The sequence below is a fragment of the Halichoerus grypus genome, chromosome 2, assembly GCF_964656455.1.
Source record: "Halichoerus grypus chromosome 2, mHalGry1.hap1.1, whole genome shotgun sequence".
Taxonomy (NCBI): domain Eukaryota; kingdom Metazoa; phylum Chordata; class Mammalia; order Carnivora; family Phocidae; genus Halichoerus; species Halichoerus grypus.
In genome coordinates this window covers 187148961-187165607 of record NC_135713.1, presented here as the reverse complement: position 1 = coordinate 187165607, position 16647 = coordinate 187148961, and the positions used below count along the sequence as shown (strand labels likewise).

The following is a 16647-nucleotide window of genomic DNA, read 5'->3' as shown; positions in this document are numbered from 1 at the left end:
TAGGACATTACTGTGCAGTCTGCCATGATCTTAGATCATCTTCTGCATGATCCAGGCTGTTAAAAGGCTTGTTGTAATGCTGCAGGTGCCGGCTCTACATAAAGCATGACTTAGTTCTCCACAAGCAATTCGATGAAAGGACGCTAGAAATCTGTACTGTCCACCATTATTTTGCATGTTAAATTTATTTTAAATCCTATTTTTTATTAAGCCCTTTTAAACGCTCAAATTACTTTTATTTTTCATTCCCCCTTCCCCTTAACCTCTTTTCAAATTATCATGTGAAGAATATACTTAAATTTTATTTTTATTTGAGTATAGTTGGCATAAGGATATACCTTTTAAAGTGAGACTCACTCTCCTGGTTATACCCCACACGTACAAATATACACACTTGCACGCACACTTCCAGATGTGGTTAATATGCAGATCCCCAGGTCACTCGTTCAAACAAAAGTAAAAAGAGGAGTATTTAGGGGCCATCTGCTCTAACATATTAAGGTTTTTTTAGTATTGCCTGAACAAACTGACCATAAAACCCTGATTGATTAGTGAGTATGGGTTTAAATTGCCCACCAGTTGAGGACATTAAGGTACTTCTTTACTTAAAAAGTACATAAATGTAAAAGACCCTATTCACCAGGACATGAACATCTTGGAAATGCCGTTTCTCAACTCAAAGAGTGGACCCACGTGCAGGTCCCTGTGGACTTGCTCAGGCGATCCCTACCTGTCTGGGCCAAGAGCACAGTCCAGTGAGAGAAAAAAGGAGTGTGAGCGCTGTGCTTGTATGTGGTCAGGCCTTGCTCCTTTCGCAAGAAAACTTCAGGCAGGCCCATCAAGTTTGGAAGGAAATAGATTTTTTTATGCCAATCTGCAACCTACACCAGCTGATGAAATGTACCAGGAATTTAAGAACCCAGAACATGGTAAGTTTTGGTCAGGTGGAAAGGGCCCCGCCATCCTGTCTTAATATCAGGGATACTTTTGAAAATTCAGTAAGGCTTCAGAGTTTAGGAAAGGCTTCTTGGCCCATTTGTCTGACTCCAGAGCCCCGGCCCTCTACGCCTTCTGTGATGAAGAAATACAAAGTGAATGGAGAGATTCGGGATAAGTCAGAAGGTACCCTCAGAGCTATTGCCTAGACCTGCAGGTAGCCAGGAGGGGTTATTGCTATGTCTGTGGAGAACGTTATTAAACATCCAGATCACCTCTTTTCCAAGCAGCCTTTCCCCCTACATTTTCCAGCATCATTTGCTACATCAGTATCTTTTCTGGCCTCTATACTGGCTCCATCAAGGTGATCCCAGCTTCTTTTTTTTTTTTTTTTTTTGGACTGCTCCCATTTTCTTCCTGTACTCATTCTTGTCTTCTATTTAAAGCCTCCGTCTCACTCCCAATGATGCTGCTGACTTATTCTCAATGTCTCCAGTCTAGCTTCCTCTTTGGGTCCTTGTCCTGATCTAAGCAAAGTCTCTGGGCAGCCTTGAATACAGTAACTGTTGTGTGGTTCAGGCCATTTTTCACCGGGTGGTCTTGGACGTTTGCTTACCAAATTTGAAATCACGCTGTTGGATATGTAAGAATATTTCTTAAATGGTTTTTGTAAATTTCCACATCCATTAAGTTGATGTAGCAGACCTATAAGTCAGAAATTTTACATTTTCTTTACAGCACATATTTTAGAGGGACACCTGGCAAATATTTTTATGATGCTTTATTTTGGGCTTTCCAAACCATTTGAACTGTTGAGTACAGCTCTAATGCTACAGCAGTCGGGTTCTTTATTTCTCCTAAATGCCTTGTAAAATGCTTTGTTACCGGTTTGATGGCCCACTCATGCCGTGGCGGGTAAACAGGGTACGCGGGAACTTGTCCTGGTCTGAAGTTGTAGGGAAGTGTGAGAGTGGCACCGGAAGGAAGACGGGGCTGCCTGCCTGCCTGTGTGGACAGCGTATCTTCAGGGAACTGTGGTTTTGAAGAAGAGGAACACTTGTGGATCATGGTTGACCCTTGGCCGTTTAATGTTTATTGTGCTGAAAGTCACAGGCTGCTTATGACAGGTGCTACCAGTGTGAGAGGAGGGGCTTAAAGGAAATGGGTCTGTTCTGCCTTTCCTTCCTTGTGTGCATGGTCTAAGATTAGGTTTCCATCCCCATTGTGCATCCTGGCTGAGGGACTCTTTCAGTGGTATTCTTTGAGCTTCCGGAACTTTTTTTTTTTTTTTTTTTTTTAAGATTGCCTTCTTATCTGTCCACCAGTTCTAGGATCTTTAACCACCTCAAACCCAGGCAGTGTGAATGAGCTGAGACTTGTTTGAGACGAGGGGGAGGACTTTTGGTTGGAGGTCTTGAAGCAAACCCTCCCCTTTACAATGATCTTGGACCAAAGAACCCTAAAGCAGTAGGAGGGTGAGGGGAAATATGGAGTCTAAGCTTCTCGTCACCTTTATTTCTATCATAAACTTTAATTGTAATATTGGAAGATACAGAAAACTATATAAGACCATGTCGGTTGGCTATAATTAACCCAGGTAATTTGGGAATAACATTTGGCTCTATTTGCTATATCCAGGTGCCCTAACTGAACAGCTTGGTTCTCCAGCAAAGAACATGCTGCTCTAAGCTTGCCCTCTCACTTGAGACAAACTCTACTTGCCAGAAACTACCATTTGAGGCAAGTGCTTTTTCTGCATGAAGGGCTTCTGCAGCTCCCCCTCACAAGGCAAGTCTCTCTCTTTGTCCATTTTTATTCTTAGGAACATCAGATCTGCATCTCTGAAGGCTTTGACCCTTAGGAAAGTCCATAAGAACCTCTCAGCTGAGTCTGAGTGAATCTTTGGAGCCCAACAGAATTACACTTAATTTTCAGCAGGAAAAAAAAAATGTCTTGGGTAAGCTCACATGTGGGATATTAAGAGAAATTCCATAATGTGCTTCTTCCATCTCTCCCTCATGTGTTTTTTGAGTAAGCCCCCGGTGGAGTCTGGTTCGCAGGTGTTGAGTACCTCCTCAGCCAAGGTGTCTCACTGCCCTTTTAGGAAAAAGAAACATGAGCAACCAGAACTGTGTCAATGGACTCTTATTTTCTGTGTTTTTCAGTGTCTTGTTTTGAAGAATTGGGGTGGGGAAATGGTAATGAGATTGAAAGTAAAGGAGAGAATCGGCTCTGGAACTGGGGCACTTTGCTTCAGGTACAAGCATCTGTCCCGAATATATAGAAACACCTGCCTCACGCATGTGAGTAGATTTGCTTTCCTCTGCATCCCGTGAACTCCATGCCCTTCTCACCGGCACGGAGGGCTTCTGCCTACCACGCACCCGACCAGTCACCCAGATGGGGATTGGCACCCCCCAAAGAACCCCCAGTGCTTCTGGGTGTGGCTCCCCCCACCCAGGGCAGGAGCAGGTAGGCAGTGAATGAGAATCCCCACCCCAACAAGAGATGGGAGAAGAGAGGTGTCCAGACACATACCTTTTCTGCCACACCCCAAGAACCCAGGGAAATCTTTGAAGTGATGTCTTATTTATTGAAGTGGAAGAAATCTTTGCCCCACGACGAAGTTCCGCTTGTCACTGTTGCTTACTGCTTATTTTCACTAATTCAAATCTGTGTCTCACTGCTGCTCACACACGTGTTTCTTACCTTAGCCTAACCCTTCTCAGCCCCTGAAGTCATTATTTCTATGTTGTTTTTCTTTCTTTCTTCCTTTTTTTTTTCTTATGGCACTAGTGAACGACAACCGAAAGTCTTAGAAAATCCTAACTTGAAAAAGGAGTCTCTAACTGGCATGGTTTGATTAATTACTTTACCCCCACACACACACCCCCAAAGACTTGAATGATTTTCTTTCCTAGTGCTATATAATAGACCTGTAAAAAGAGAAACCTTTGCTGCTGCTTTTCTGGGTTTACATGTTTTTTCCTGCCCTTAAGAATCTTACCTGTGCTTCTCTGATGACTGTTACTTTCTAATAAGTGCAGGAAGGAGGTGAGCCTGAGATTTCTTCTCTTACTCCCCTCCTCACCCTACCCCCAAACTCCATGCTAACCTCTAACACACGCAAGCTCCGTGGGGCGGGGCTCAGGAGCTGCGTGGGGGGTCTTTTCTCCCCCTGCCGTGGCTCTGCTCTCGCAGCCAGCCCCTGAGGATCTGTGACTGCCCAGTCTGAAGGCTTGGAAGGGTTACGGCCGGGTGGTCGGCCGGGGGGGAGAAAGTCCTCTTCGCCTTTTGCCTTCTTCCATTCCTGTTTAATGACTCAGCCTTCAGCTGCCTCCCACCCTGGCTGCCTCCTTTTTCCTACCAGGAATTGCTTCCAGGTAACTTGCCTCAGGCAGTTCCCGGCTGCTCTCCTCAGCCTTGCCCACCTTCCCGTGACCCTGAGAGCACAGATCTGTGTGGAGCTCAGCTGGGAGGACCACCCCTGCCTGTCAGACTCTGCCCGAGGATGGAGATGGGTGGGCAAATGGTGCTGCGGGAGAAATTTTTACCTTCAAACCAGGCTGTTCCATCCCTGCACTAACCCCCTCGGACCCCTCTCCCCCTGAGGGAACAGAAGGCAGAGGATGGTTGACTGGCAGGGTCTGATCCCAAACCTTGCTGTGGCCTCAGCCTCCTGCAGCCATTCGGCCTGCCCCGGAGTGCTTCAGCGTGCGGGAGCTGCTGCTGACTTGTTTCTCCACCAGGCCTGCCCCCCGCGCTCAGCCGCTCCCTGGGCTGACCCGGTCCCGGGACTCGGTGACTGAACACCAGGCTCCATTAGCTGTCCAAGTGACTGCTTCCACCCAATACTTTTGGCGCTTGAGGATGGGGGGAGGGAGGGTTATTTAAAATAAAATCCAAGGTGGCAGTAGAGGATTCCTTTTGCTTTAAAATCTTTGGACTAAAAGAAAAATGTTTTTTATATATAAATATATAAAGTAAATTGTTATGTAACTATTACTGTTTCCTGTATGTTCTAATTTTGTTTTATGATGTAATTAAAGGAAATAAGCTGTGAAGACTTCTCATTTTGCCGGGGGAAATAGCCTGACTCAGAGCTGTGATTCTTAACTTCCTTGAACTCTAGAACTGCAAAGGCTCCCGAGGCTGAATGAAGGGGCTTCTTTTTGGCATCCTTGTATTTGTTTAGTATTCTTTAATTAATACCCTTTATTTATTAATAGGCTTAATACCTTTTTAAGAGCCTTTAATACCCTGAACTCCACCTGTCTCTGAAGACGTAATATAAATCAGAGTTTCTAAAAAACCTTTGTTTTAATTCATTTGACAGCAGCAATTCAACCTGAGTCCCCTATCTGTGCAGAGCATTGCCCTCACCTTGACTAGGAAGGAATGATGATGGAGTAGTATAATAGTTAAACAAGCTCCAAGCCGGAGTGCCTGACTTCCACCCGAATGACCTCAGCCAGTTGACCCTTCCATCTCCGTTCTTCATTGGTAGAGCGGGGATAACAGTACCTACTTTAGAGTGTGAAGATTAAAAAGATAATAATGACACATGGTAGATACTTGTTACCTGCTTTTATTCCCTCCGTGTCAACAAATATTTCAGGATCTAGTCTGTGCTAGAGGCTCCTAGGTTGAGAGATACACAAAAGTTAATGCAATGGGGTCCCTGTCCTTTTGATGTAAATGAGCAGTGGAGCCAAGTCAGCAAGCTGAATTTCAATCTCAAGTTATCTACCCTGTTGTGAAACACCCTTGGGGAACCCTGTGGAATTATAGGCCCCCTCAGTAATAACTGAGGTAAATGATCAATAAGGAATTAAGCAGATATTTTTAAGAGGGCACGTTGGCCTGTCTTCCACTCCATGCATATGGGTTTTCTCTTTTCAGTGTTTGAAATTTCTTAAAGATTTATTTTAGTTATTATTAATTTTTTTTTTTTTTTTTAGAGAGAGCAGGGAGAGAGAAGATCGCCAACAGACTCCTGATTGAGCGCTGAGTGCAGAGCGCCAACATGGGGCTCAGTCTCACAACCCTGAAATCATGACCCGAGTCAAAATCAAGAGTTGGAGGCTCATTCAGTTAGTTGAGCGTCGTTTGAGTGTCAGACTCTTGGTTTCAGCTCAGGTCGTGATTTCAGGGACATGAGATGGAGCCCTGAGCTGGGGTCAGCGAGGAGTCTGCTTAGGACTCTCTCCCTGCCCCCCGCCCCCACTCTCACGCATGTGCACACGCATGCTCTCTCAAATCTTTTTTAAAAATGAGCAGAATAAGATACAGCTCATTGCCATTTTTTTTTTTAAATTAAAGACTTTATTTATTTGACAGAGGCACAGCGAGAGAGGGAACACAAGCAGGGGGAGTGGGAGAGGGAGAAGCAGGCCTCCCACCGAGCAGGGAGCCCGATGTGGGGCCCGATCCCAGGACCCTGGGATCATGACCTGAGCCAAAGGCAGACGCCCAACGACTGAGCCACCCAGGTGCCCCACCATTTTTTTTTTAACGTTTTATTTTTTATGGGCACCTGGGTGGCTCAGTCAGTTAAGTGTCTGCTTTCGGCTCAGGTCATGATCCCAGGGTCCTGGGATCAAGCCCCACGTCGGACTCCCTGCTCATAAATAAAATTCCCTACCCTGAAGAGTTTTCTATTCCCTTCATTCCTTTAAAAAAATAAAAAGGATTTTTTTTTTTTAAAGATTTTATTAATTTATTTGACAGAGACACAGCGAGAGAGGGAACACAAGCAGGGGGAGTGGGTGAGGGAGAAGCAGGCTACCCGCAGAGCAGGGAGCCCGATGTGGGGCTGGATCCCAGGACCCTGGGATCATGACCTGAGCCGAAGGCAGACGCTTAATGACTGAGCCACCCAGGTGCCCCAGGATTTTTTTTTAAGATTTTATTTATTTATTTGAGAGAGTTAGCGAGAGAGAGAGAGAGAGCCGGGGGAGGGGCAGAGGGAAAAAGAGAAGCAGACTCCCTGCTGAGCAGGAAGCCCGACGTGGGCTCCATCCAGGGACCCCAGGATCATGAGCTGAGCAGAAGGCAGACCCTTAACTGACTGAACCACCCAGGTACCCTACATCTCTAGAAGTTTTAAATAAGCATAGTGATTTGATAGTTGAATGGTCTTTTAGAGGCTTTAGTGATTAGTTTTTGCCCAAACTAGTTGGAAAAAAAAAATCCATCCAGATTTATTTATTCCTCTGTCTCAGACTCCATCCTTTGCCCTAGTCTATAGTTTAAGTAAGGAGAGAACATTTCCCCAAGAGGACCAAAACACCAAGGAAATTGAACAAGCATTGAACAACATATTAAATATATATGCCTTTTAGAATTAACTATTAATATTAAGGAAAGGAAAGGGTGAATACAATTTTAAATAAACGTGAATCAATGCACCCAGTGTTCAGGCAGCACTGCTTGGGGCAAAGGCGCCTTATCCATATTGGCAGGCTCCATGCCTCACAGGCTTGGCCAGCTGAGCTGAGCTTCGGAGGCTGTGCCCAGGTTCCACCAACTGAGCAGAGAGATGGGAGCCTGGGGGCTGCTCCCCTCCTCTCTAGGGGTAGGACATCCCGCTTCACCCAGAGCCGGATGAAGCAGCTGAGGATTTAAGCAAGGCTTCTGGTGAACGTGGGGCCCCCGAGAACCAGGCTGGCATCAGTCGCCCATTCTTGCAGCGGGATGTCCCTGGGCCTAGGTGAGAACCAGGTAGTAGCCATCTGGATTCTGCACTGGAAGCAGTGAAAAGGGCACCACTGGGATGAGACAAGCCAAGCACCACTTCTGCGCTGCTCCCAAACCAAGCAGCTGGGAGTGTGCCTGCCACCCACCAGTGTTCCTCCTACCCCAACTCGAGGAAGCCTCCCTCTGTCCTGTAGGAGGGATAGAGGGCACGCATCTGAATAACCAGCACCATAAGCCAAGTGGCCAGAGGTGCTCTGTGCCAGGGGATGTCCAGCAAGCATCTTCTGCATTGTAGGATGGTGGGAGTGGGGCAGAAGAGAGAGGGGGCCTTACTTTCCCCTCTATTAAATTCCCTGACCCAGACACTGGGACGTTTTATCCCTGAGCGGTAAATAGCTGCCTTGCAGCCACGTGAATCTGTCCCTTTGACACCAACAAAGCTGGCATTCAGATGTTTCCAGTTGACTGAAACGCAGCACTCGCCCCGCTCCACCCCCAGCATACACACACCTTCAAGGAACATTTTAATCTCATTTTAGGAGACAATATAAACACAATCTTGCCCTTTGTAGGGCCTGCCAGATACACTTCTCTCCCCTCTAAAACCCCTACCTTTTTTCACCACAGCCACAAAGTATGATTCATCCTTAAGATTCTGAACCACCTGCAGGGGAGAAGGGGTCACTGAGACAGTGCTGTTCTTAGAGCCAAACAGAAGAAGCCAGGGCAGGGAGAGGGGCCTGAGGTGGGAGAGTGATCAAGGCCCTTGTGGGGCCTGGCAAGAGCCAGGGCTCACCTACCTGGTCACTGAGGAGAATTAGGACGCCCCCGGGGCCTTGGTGAAAGAGGTGGTGGATCTGATTGGCCGGGAGGGCCAAGAGCTCAGCCAGTTTCCCCATCAGCTCAACAGCACTGAGTTCATCTAGAAAGATCTCTTGATAAAAGCCTGGGGGTGTGGGCAGCACAGGGCAGGGATCAGTATATGTGTGTGGGGGGGGAGCTGAGGGAGCCCCAGAGACCAGGAAGAAGGAGAGGGCAAGGTGACAGCCTCTTGGGGGGTGGGGGCAGGAAGGAGTAAAGAAGCAAAAAGGTTTATAAATCCACTTAATCCTCACCTATTCCTCAGCTTTGGGGAGGCCTCAGACCGAGGGGAGCCCCCAACTTAAAAAGGGGGGACACCTACATACAAATGACTGAAACCCAAATACAATGATTATAATGTTCTAATCCCACGTATCAACAATGACAAAGTCAGGTGGGTTTGGGGAGTAGAACATGGAGGAGTAAGCCCAGGGGACATCTTGGAAGGAGAGGACTGATCTGGTCATGGAAGACAGGGGAATGCCAAGGAAGGCATCCTGGGTCCCAGGAATGATGGAGGATCACCCTCTCCCCAGGCCTGAAGAAGTTTCGCGCAGCCACACCTGAATCTCGCCTGGAGAGAGAGGCCAGAACCTCACCTGAGTCAGGGTTCTTAGGAACCTCGTTCTCTTGCCTAGAGGCCTCCTGAGCCACATACAAAGTCAGCCGGTGACGAATGGGCCTGGGCCAGGAAAACAGTTTACCTATCAACACTTCATACCTAAATTAACAGCCCCCTCCCTGGGAGGGATCCCGCCTCCTCCCAGGTCTTCAGGGAGGGAGGTCACCACTTATTTCTTAGAAATTTAATGAATGCTGGACCCTGCAGGGAGAGATGAGAAAAATCCATCTCTGTCCTCAGAAATGGAGTGATGCGGGTGGGATGGCTACAGAAAAAGATCACGGGAGCCTCACTTTCTAGCCCATCCCTGCCATCTTTGCTCTGTGACCCCAGGGAGGTCACTGTCCGTGGGCCTCAGTTTCTTCCTCTGTAAAAAGAGGGTATGGGACTAAGTGGTCTTTAAGGTACCTTCCAGCTTGAACATGCCATGAGACACAACCATTAGCCAAGTTGGTAAACGCCACTACAGAGGGAAAGGGATTGTGGTTGGCAGTGCCCGGCACCTGGCTCTAAGAGCGTTGAAAAGGCGGATCCCATCGGCAGCCCCGCAGATCTGGATAAGGTCCTGGCGGGTAAGCTTCAGCAGATCAGTGCCTGCAGAGTCAGACAGGGCCCGATTGGGGGAAGAGGCCTGGGGTCAAGGGTGGCAAGGGATACAACCCAACATTAGTCTACAAATCGCCCTAGCATGTCCAGACATGGGGATCAAACTTGGATTCAAATCCCAGTTCTGCCCCTTGCTTGTTAGCTGTGTGTCTTTGGGCAAGTTATTTAACCTCTCTGAGCCCCATCCGCATGGGTAGTATATAAATTATATGGGGTGATACAGGAGAAGAGAGCCAAGCAGGCATAGTGCCTGGCAACTCTCAGTCCTAGAGAGAAGTTAGCTGAAGAACACACAGCAAGCCAGGCCACAGGCAGGCGTCCTGCCCTCAGCCCCCTAAGGTAAGGTCCCTGCAGGACCCCAGCCTCACCAGTGAAGTTGGCCAGCACCCGGCAGTAGCTGGAGAACCGGTGCCGATGCAACCACTGCTGCGTCTCTAGGATGGAGGCTCCAGGGTTCAGATCCTGAGGCACGAAGAGGGCAGTCCAGGTTGTCACCATGGGCGCACGGACTGAGAACGGGGTAGGAGAGACACAGCCCCCTGCCCTTGGCGGGCCCGCGTCTGAAAGCCCGCAGGCTCATCGCCCAGTCCTCTCAGGAAAGTTTGGCCGTCTGCGGCCATGCAAGCTCTGTCCAGCAGGGGGCAGCGCCACCCCATTCCGGAGAGGCCGCTGAAGCCCCGAGGAGGCTTTGAGACACAGGTGGGGGGATTGGAAAGGCAAGACGCACCTCAGCGGGGCTGCCCCCCAAGGTGTCCACGGCGAACGGCGGGGAGGAGCAGAGCCTGTGGGGGAGCAGAGAGTCGGCAGCGCAGCCAGCCCCCAGCGCCACGCCCCCTTCCCTGGGAGGCGGAGCTTGCTGGGCCCCCCCCCCCCACGGATTACCCAAAGGCCACAGAGCTGAGCCTCTTGCCCTCAGTCGCACCCTCGACCCTGCCCCTCCCCGGATGCCCGGGCTGAGGGGCTCTTCTCTTCGCGCTCAGCCCGGAGGCCCGAGAGGGGCCCACCGCGCCTCACCTCTCCGGGGACAGGGGCTTGCAGCCGTGGGGAGAGGTCGGAGCAAGAGGGCTGAGCGGCGAGGAGGGCCCTGCCCTGGGGTCCGGCCACGGCGAACACTGGGGGGCAAACAAGCCGCAAGCTTCCGCCTACACGTTCCGAGGCCAGGGGCGGCTCTTCCCTCACCTCCGTTCGGCGGGAGCTGACGGGGGGGCCGCCCGGGGCCACACTTGGCCCCCGCCCTAGGAGGCCCGGACGAGTGGACCAAACGCCACTCAAGTGAAGAGAGGGCTGGCGGGGGGAGCTGGGGAAGCTTCCAGGAGCCGCTAGCCAGGAGCGGCAGCAGGAAGGGCAGCGCTCCAGGCAGAGGGCGCCGCGGCGAGGCGGGCGAGGGCGCGAGCGGGCGAGGCCGCCCGGGAGGCTGGAAGGCGTTCGCGCCTGAGCCTTGAACACACGGTGCGGCTTTGTCCTTGCCGGGAACAGGCGGAATCAGTGGGGACTGTGATGGTCCTGCAGCAGCCACGGCCCCCAGGCCTCAGTTTCCCGGCACGCGCAATGAGGCTCCTCCCTCCAAACCCGCTCTGCGGCGCGCGGCGCCCCGCCACACACCTCGGCGAACACCGTGCTCGCACAGGCAGCCTGGTACTGGTGTCTCTCCCGCGGGGGCTGTTTCTCCAGCTTCTCCCGGTCTGTTCTCAGCTTGCGGTCAGCTCCTTTGGGCTACAGGCGAGGGACAAGGGCAGCTCAGAGCGCCCCCCCTTACCTGCCCCCTTCTCACTACAGAAGGGGCTCCAAGCAAGAGATCAAGCCCCATCCCTCTGTGCATAGGCAAGGGGCTGCAGGCCGAGCCGGGTGACAGTCCTGAGGGGGAGGGGGAGGGGCCTGCCTGTACCTTGAACACCTTGATGAGGCACCCCGCTGAGTGCAGGTGCTCGGGTGGAAGGTCCTTGTCGCTGGGCTTGAAAGTGTCAATCTGGAGGCGGAAGGGGACACCTTTCTCCCCACCTTTCTTCCGAGGAGTGAACTCGGTGCTGATGCAGTGAACCTGAGGTGAAGACGAAGCAAAGAGAAAGCAGGGTGACTCCAGGTCCCACCCACATTCAAGCAGGTCCACCTTCGAACCTGTCACCTGCCTGTCACCTGTCAGCCTTTTACCACGGCAACTTTCCATCCCCAACTGCAGTTTATTTCTTAATGCGTACCTTTATTAGGTTCTTTCCCTTGTTCAAAATCCTTCAGTAGCTCCCCATGGTTATGGGATGAGAAGCAAAGTTCCTGACCCTCATGTTTGAATCCCTTAAAGAGTCATGTCAAGCCCTTCTGCATCGCTGCTCTCTCTCCCCCATCAGAGAACACACTGACCCACCGAGTCAGCCTAATCGTGGCCCCCAATACACTTGCATAGTTCTCCCTAGAATCTTCTACCTGGAAAGCAATGCCTGCTCCTATCTAAGCCAAAATGCCCCATTCCAGGGTAGAGTTGCCAGTTAAAATGCAGGCATGCCCTGTTAAATTTGAATTTCAGGTAAACAACAATTTTTTAGTATAAATATATCCCAAATATTTCGTGGGACATTCTTCCCCTCACCCCATGGGACATTCTTTTTTTTTAATTATTTAAAGATTTTTATTTATTTATTTGACAGAGAGAGAGACATAGCGAGAGAGGGAACACAAGCAGGGGGAGTGGGAGAGGGAGAAGCAGGTTTCCCGCAGAGCAGGGAGCCTGATGCGGGGCTCGATCTCAGGACCCTGGGACCAGGACCTGAGCTGAAGGCAGACGCTTAACGACTGAGCCACCCAGGCGCCCCTAGACCTCACTCTAATGGCTACATAATTTCTAGTGTACGTCTGCACTCAAACTTATGTAAAAGTCAATTGTCTTCCAACGTGCATTTTGAATGTTTAAAGTCTTTGAATATGAGAAAGAGCGCTGCTATGAAGGGCTGGTCACTATATCTTCATGTAGGGAGTGCCTGGGTGGCTCAGTCGTTAAGCATCTGCCTTGGCCTCAGGTCATGATTCCAGGGTCCTGGGATCGAGCCCCGCATCGGGCTCCCTGCTCAGAGGGGAGTCTGCTTCTCCCTCTCCCTCTGCCTGCCACTCTGTCTACTTGTGCTCTCTCTTTCTCTGTCAAATAAATAAATAAAATCTTTAAATATATACATATATATATATATCTTCATGTACTTATTGAACACTGCTGTAGGATGAATTTCTTGAGATGGAACCACTGGGGGGCTTGCACCTGGGTGGCTCAGTCAGTTAGGCACCTGACTCTTGGTTTCAGCTCAGGTCATGATCTCGGGGTCTTGAGATCAAGTCCTGCTTTGGGCTCTGTGCTGGACGTGGAGCCTGCTTGGGACTCTCTTTTTCTCTGCCGCCCCCCCCAAATAAATAAATAAATCTTAAAAAAAAAAAGGAATGACAGGGTAGAATGCTAGGAACATAAAATTCAATAAATTTTGCCCAAGTGCCATTCCACCCACAGAATGAGTGCACAATTTCTTCTTCTAATTTTTTTTTTTTTAAGGAGCTAGAAGTTTATTGAATACACCGCAAGGGGGCAGCAGGCAGACAGCAGAGAGGCTGTCTGCCTCCCCAAACTACTTCTTCACCAATAAGTCTTTTTTTAAGTCTTTGCCATATATATATATATATATATATATGCATTTAATTAACATTTTCTGAGGTTGAGGTTGAACTGTCTACATTTATTGGTAATTTGTATCCTTCTTGTCTGCTTATATCCTTTGCCTATTTTTCTACTGAGCTTTCATCTACTTTTTCTTATTGATATATGAGAACTTTTTATATATTGAGGATATAAAGCATTATATGTCATATGACAACTATTTTTCCCATTTGATGTCTCCTTTTAATTTTGCCTATGTATTGCAGACCATTACTTTTTATGAAGCTAAGTTCTGTCCTGAGTTTTCTAGCTTCTTCCAATGCTTTAAGGTTTAACAAGTCCTTCCTTGTGGTGAGATTCAATGAACATTTAGCCATATTTTATCTTCAAGGTGCTTTCTGGAAGCGGTTTGTTCTTACTGTTCCCTCACCCCCACCCAAACTCACCTTCCTTTCCCACCTAGGCTCCTGCCACTCCCATCTGACCTCAAGCCTCCTCCCAGTCCCAGCTTCAGACTCACCTGCAGGAAGAGGGAGGTCCTCTTGGTCGGGTCCCAATGAAACTCCACTGTGTTGAGTTGTGAGGGCAGCACCTGGGGTTCTATCAGCCCCACGGATAGTGGCACATCTGTAGGCACGGGGTGGCAAGCAGGGAGCAAGCCTCAGCCTCCCCGCCTCCCCCCCGCCATCCACGTGGCCTTCCAAGCCAGAAAGTGGCCCTGAAGGGTCCCTGGTCCCTCCCCATTCACCGATGTCCAGGATGCGGTCCCCTGGCCGGCTCCATCTCCACCCATCCAGCTGCTCTTGCTCTGTGTACTGCAGGCGCCGGTCGTGGAAAACCACACGCACCACGCTCTGGAGGCACAGGAAGTCACGGCTCACAGGTCAGAGGGTGCCTGGGCATTTGGGAACCAGTTCCCACTGCTGGGGTAGGCCACCCATCCCACCCTCCTCGCCCCCACCTTGCTTCCCACCTTCAGGGGTCATAAGCACTTAGATCGCTAGGTCTGTGTCCAGATGCCCACCTGCCACTCACTAGCTATGAAACTGGGGAAGTGACCTAGACACCCTGAGCCTCAGTTTCCTTATCTGTGAAATGGGGGAGTTAATCCTTTCCCACTCTTAGCCACTCTACTTGTTTCTTTTCTTGCTGCACTTTTCAATTTGCAATTGGTAAATCGATTTGTTATTGCATATAACTTGTTTAATTACATGTTTGTCTCAGTAGAATGCAAGCTCCCTGAGGAAGGGAACCACATCTGTCTCTTTACTGTTGAATCCCTAGCTCATAGAATAGTTTCTGGCAAAGCATGGGAGCTAAATATATGATTTTTTGGAGAGAAGGAATCATGCATGTGAATAATGCTATGTAAATGTACTTCTAAATCCCAGATCCGCTATTTTGTGTCCTTGAGAAAATATTTAACCTCTGTGCCTCTTTCCTCAACAATGCCTGCCTACCACTGTGCCGCTATGAAGGTCAAGTTAAAAGGTGGACTCGAGAGGGTTCTACTCGACAGTCACATCACAGTGATGACACTGGCTTCCTGCCCAGAGGGACAGTCATGCCTGGCCCTTGCCGGTTCGGGAAGGGGATGCATCTACCTTCAACAGCTGGGCCCACTGGGTAGCATCGCTCAGCTTGGGCTTGCACAGCATCCGCACCTCATAGGACTGGCCTGGGAGAGGTCAAGGGGATGTGTGAGCCCCGCTGGGGCAGAGATGGAGCCTGCCACCCCCATCTCGCGCTGCCCCACTACGCCTTTTCCTTCCCCAGGCCCAGCAGCATACCCTGGTTCAGGTAGGTGAGGGTCTCTTCCTGCTGCTTCACAGCCGGGGAGGTGGCTGCACAGAGAACGTACTGGAATGTGGGGCAGGGAGGCTCCGAGCTGGGGATGTTGTGCAGCTCTTCCTGCTTCAGGTAGGGCAAGGGCAGGGACTCCCTGTTGGGGGGGGAGGGGAACACCGGTGGCTTCCACCCCCTCCCCTGTAGGGCTTTGACTCTCTCTGCCAGATCCTCAGGGAGCCAAAGGCTTCTGTAGCAAGCACCCCAGCAGCAACCAGGGCCTGAGAGTCCCCCACTCAACCCCTCTGGCCTCTGGGAGACCACCCTTCACGGGCAAATTCCAGATACTACCGAACATCTCCAAAAACCTGCCATCAATTACTTGTTTGCCATCTCAGGGCTTATCTGATACCAAGTAAATGCCCAACAAAAGTGCCCTGAGAGGGTGGGTGGTCAGGGTGTTTCAAGATGGTCCAGGATCCACTAAACGTTCGACCACTCCCCTACCCACAAAGGCACCCAAGCACAGGAAGCCCATCCCCCTCCACTTGAAACGGATGGCCCTATCTGTCCACCGCAGCTCCGACCAGGACCATCCTTGGAGGCTAGGGGAAGGGGTTCTGGCTCTTACCTGAGCAAGCCAGTTGGAGGCCCTGGGTACAGTTCCCCGGGACTGGGCCATAGGTGCTCTGACTGGTTGTGCCAAAACAGCATCTTGGAAAGGGAGCAGGGCCAGCTGTCCGACAGAGAGCTCAGCACTGGGTTGGGCTGGCCCCCCTGAACTGTCCACCTGGGGCCCCAGGCTTTATACACAGAAGCAAACCCACAAAAGGGTGGGGCAAGGCCAGGAACCTTCTATTGGCTGCGCGCCCAGGGCTCTAGAAAACATGGGACCTGTCAGGCACTCCAAGGGGGGGGTGTCAAGAAACAGTGTCCCCAGGGCTCCCCACCAATCATTAATTCAAAGGGGAGATGGTGGTGCTGCAAAACAAAGTCCCAGTGGACATCCACTCCCCACCATTTCCCAAGGGGCTCGGGAACAATGAGGGGCACCCTCAGGCTTCAAGATTGGCCCCAGATCAGTAAACCGTGGAGAGTCCTGGAGATGCGCAGGCCTGGACCCCTCACATGACCCTGGGAGGGGGGCCTGACCGCTCCAGGGGACAGGATGAGGAGACACACAGCATCGCATGGATCTACAGAGGGCCTTCACTCCCACTGGCCTCCTGTTTCTCCCCTCCCCACCGCCCCAGGTGCAGCGATGGCAGGACACCTGTCCTTCTGCTGGGGGCTGTCCGGCTAGGGGCCTGCAATTTACAGAACATAGTCCAGCTTGCTGTGGAAACAACTCTGGCTGGCGCTGGGAGGGAGAGCCCAAGCGTGGGGAGGAGGGGGTGTGCCTGGGAGTGCCTCCTCCCAGGGCAGTAGGAGAGGAGTCCCAGGCCGGTGGTGTTTTTGCTCCTCCTCTGCCTGGGGGCATGGGGCCCACTGTGTTTATGGATAAATAAGG

At 50.7% G+C, this 16647-nt stretch overlaps 3 protein-coding genes across 7 annotated transcripts in view; 1 reads left to right on the top strand and 2 right to left on the bottom strand.

The window, feature by feature from the left end:
- Positions 1 to 5000, top strand: part of FBXL20 (F-box and leucine rich repeat protein 20) — a 100656-nt gene extending 95656 nt beyond the window's left edge. The window contains exons 15-16 of one of the 4 annotated variants that reach the window (XR_013445070.1): positions 4 to 929; positions 2575 to 5000. Coding sequence is in view for 2 of the 4 variants with exons in the window: in XM_078065668.1 (XP_077921794.1) it covers positions 4 to 63 (60 nt within the window). In the remaining 2 variants the exon portion in view is untranslated. Of the gene's footprint in view, positions 1 to 3 lie in introns of all 4 variants that reach the window. The other 3 variants (XR_013445072.1, XM_078065670.1, XM_078065668.1) reach the window with 3 other exon arrangements.
- A 1663-nt stretch (positions 5001 to 6663) lies between these two features.
- Positions 6664 to 10151, bottom strand: LOC144380850 (transcription factor CP2-like). Of its 2 annotated transcripts, none has more exons than XM_078065663.1 (5): positions 10093 to 10151; positions 9527 to 9712; positions 8436 to 8581; positions 8248 to 8299; positions 6664 to 7644 (listed from the first exon to the last, which is right to left on the bottom strand). In XM_078065663.1, the coding sequence occupies exons 2-5, from the start codon at positions 9558 to 9560 to the stop codon at positions 7529 to 7531; spliced, it is 348 nt and encodes a 115-aa protein (XP_077921789.1). In that variant the 5' UTR covers positions 9561 to 9712; positions 10093 to 10151; the 3' UTR covers positions 6664 to 7528. The 2 variants fall into 2 exon arrangements, with proteins under 2 accessions (XP_077921789.1, XP_077921790.1); XM_078065664.1 differs by having other exon boundaries at positions 9622 to 9712; positions 10093 to 10124.
- Positions 10152 to 10227: 76 nt separating this feature from the next.
- Positions 10228 to 15851, bottom strand: LOC118548182 (transcription factor CP2-like protein 1). The gene is made up of 8 exons (XM_078065661.1): positions 15769 to 15851; positions 15143 to 15294; positions 14957 to 15030; positions 14101 to 14206; positions 13873 to 13979; positions 11610 to 11762; positions 11327 to 11437; positions 10228 to 10506 (listed from the first exon to the last, which is right to left on the bottom strand). Exons 1-8 carry the CDS (start codon positions 15849 to 15851, stop codon positions 10453 to 10455), a joined length of 840 nt encoding a protein of 279 aa, XP_077921787.1. The 3' UTR covers positions 10228 to 10452.
- Between the last annotated feature and the right edge of the window lie 796 nt (positions 15852 to 16647).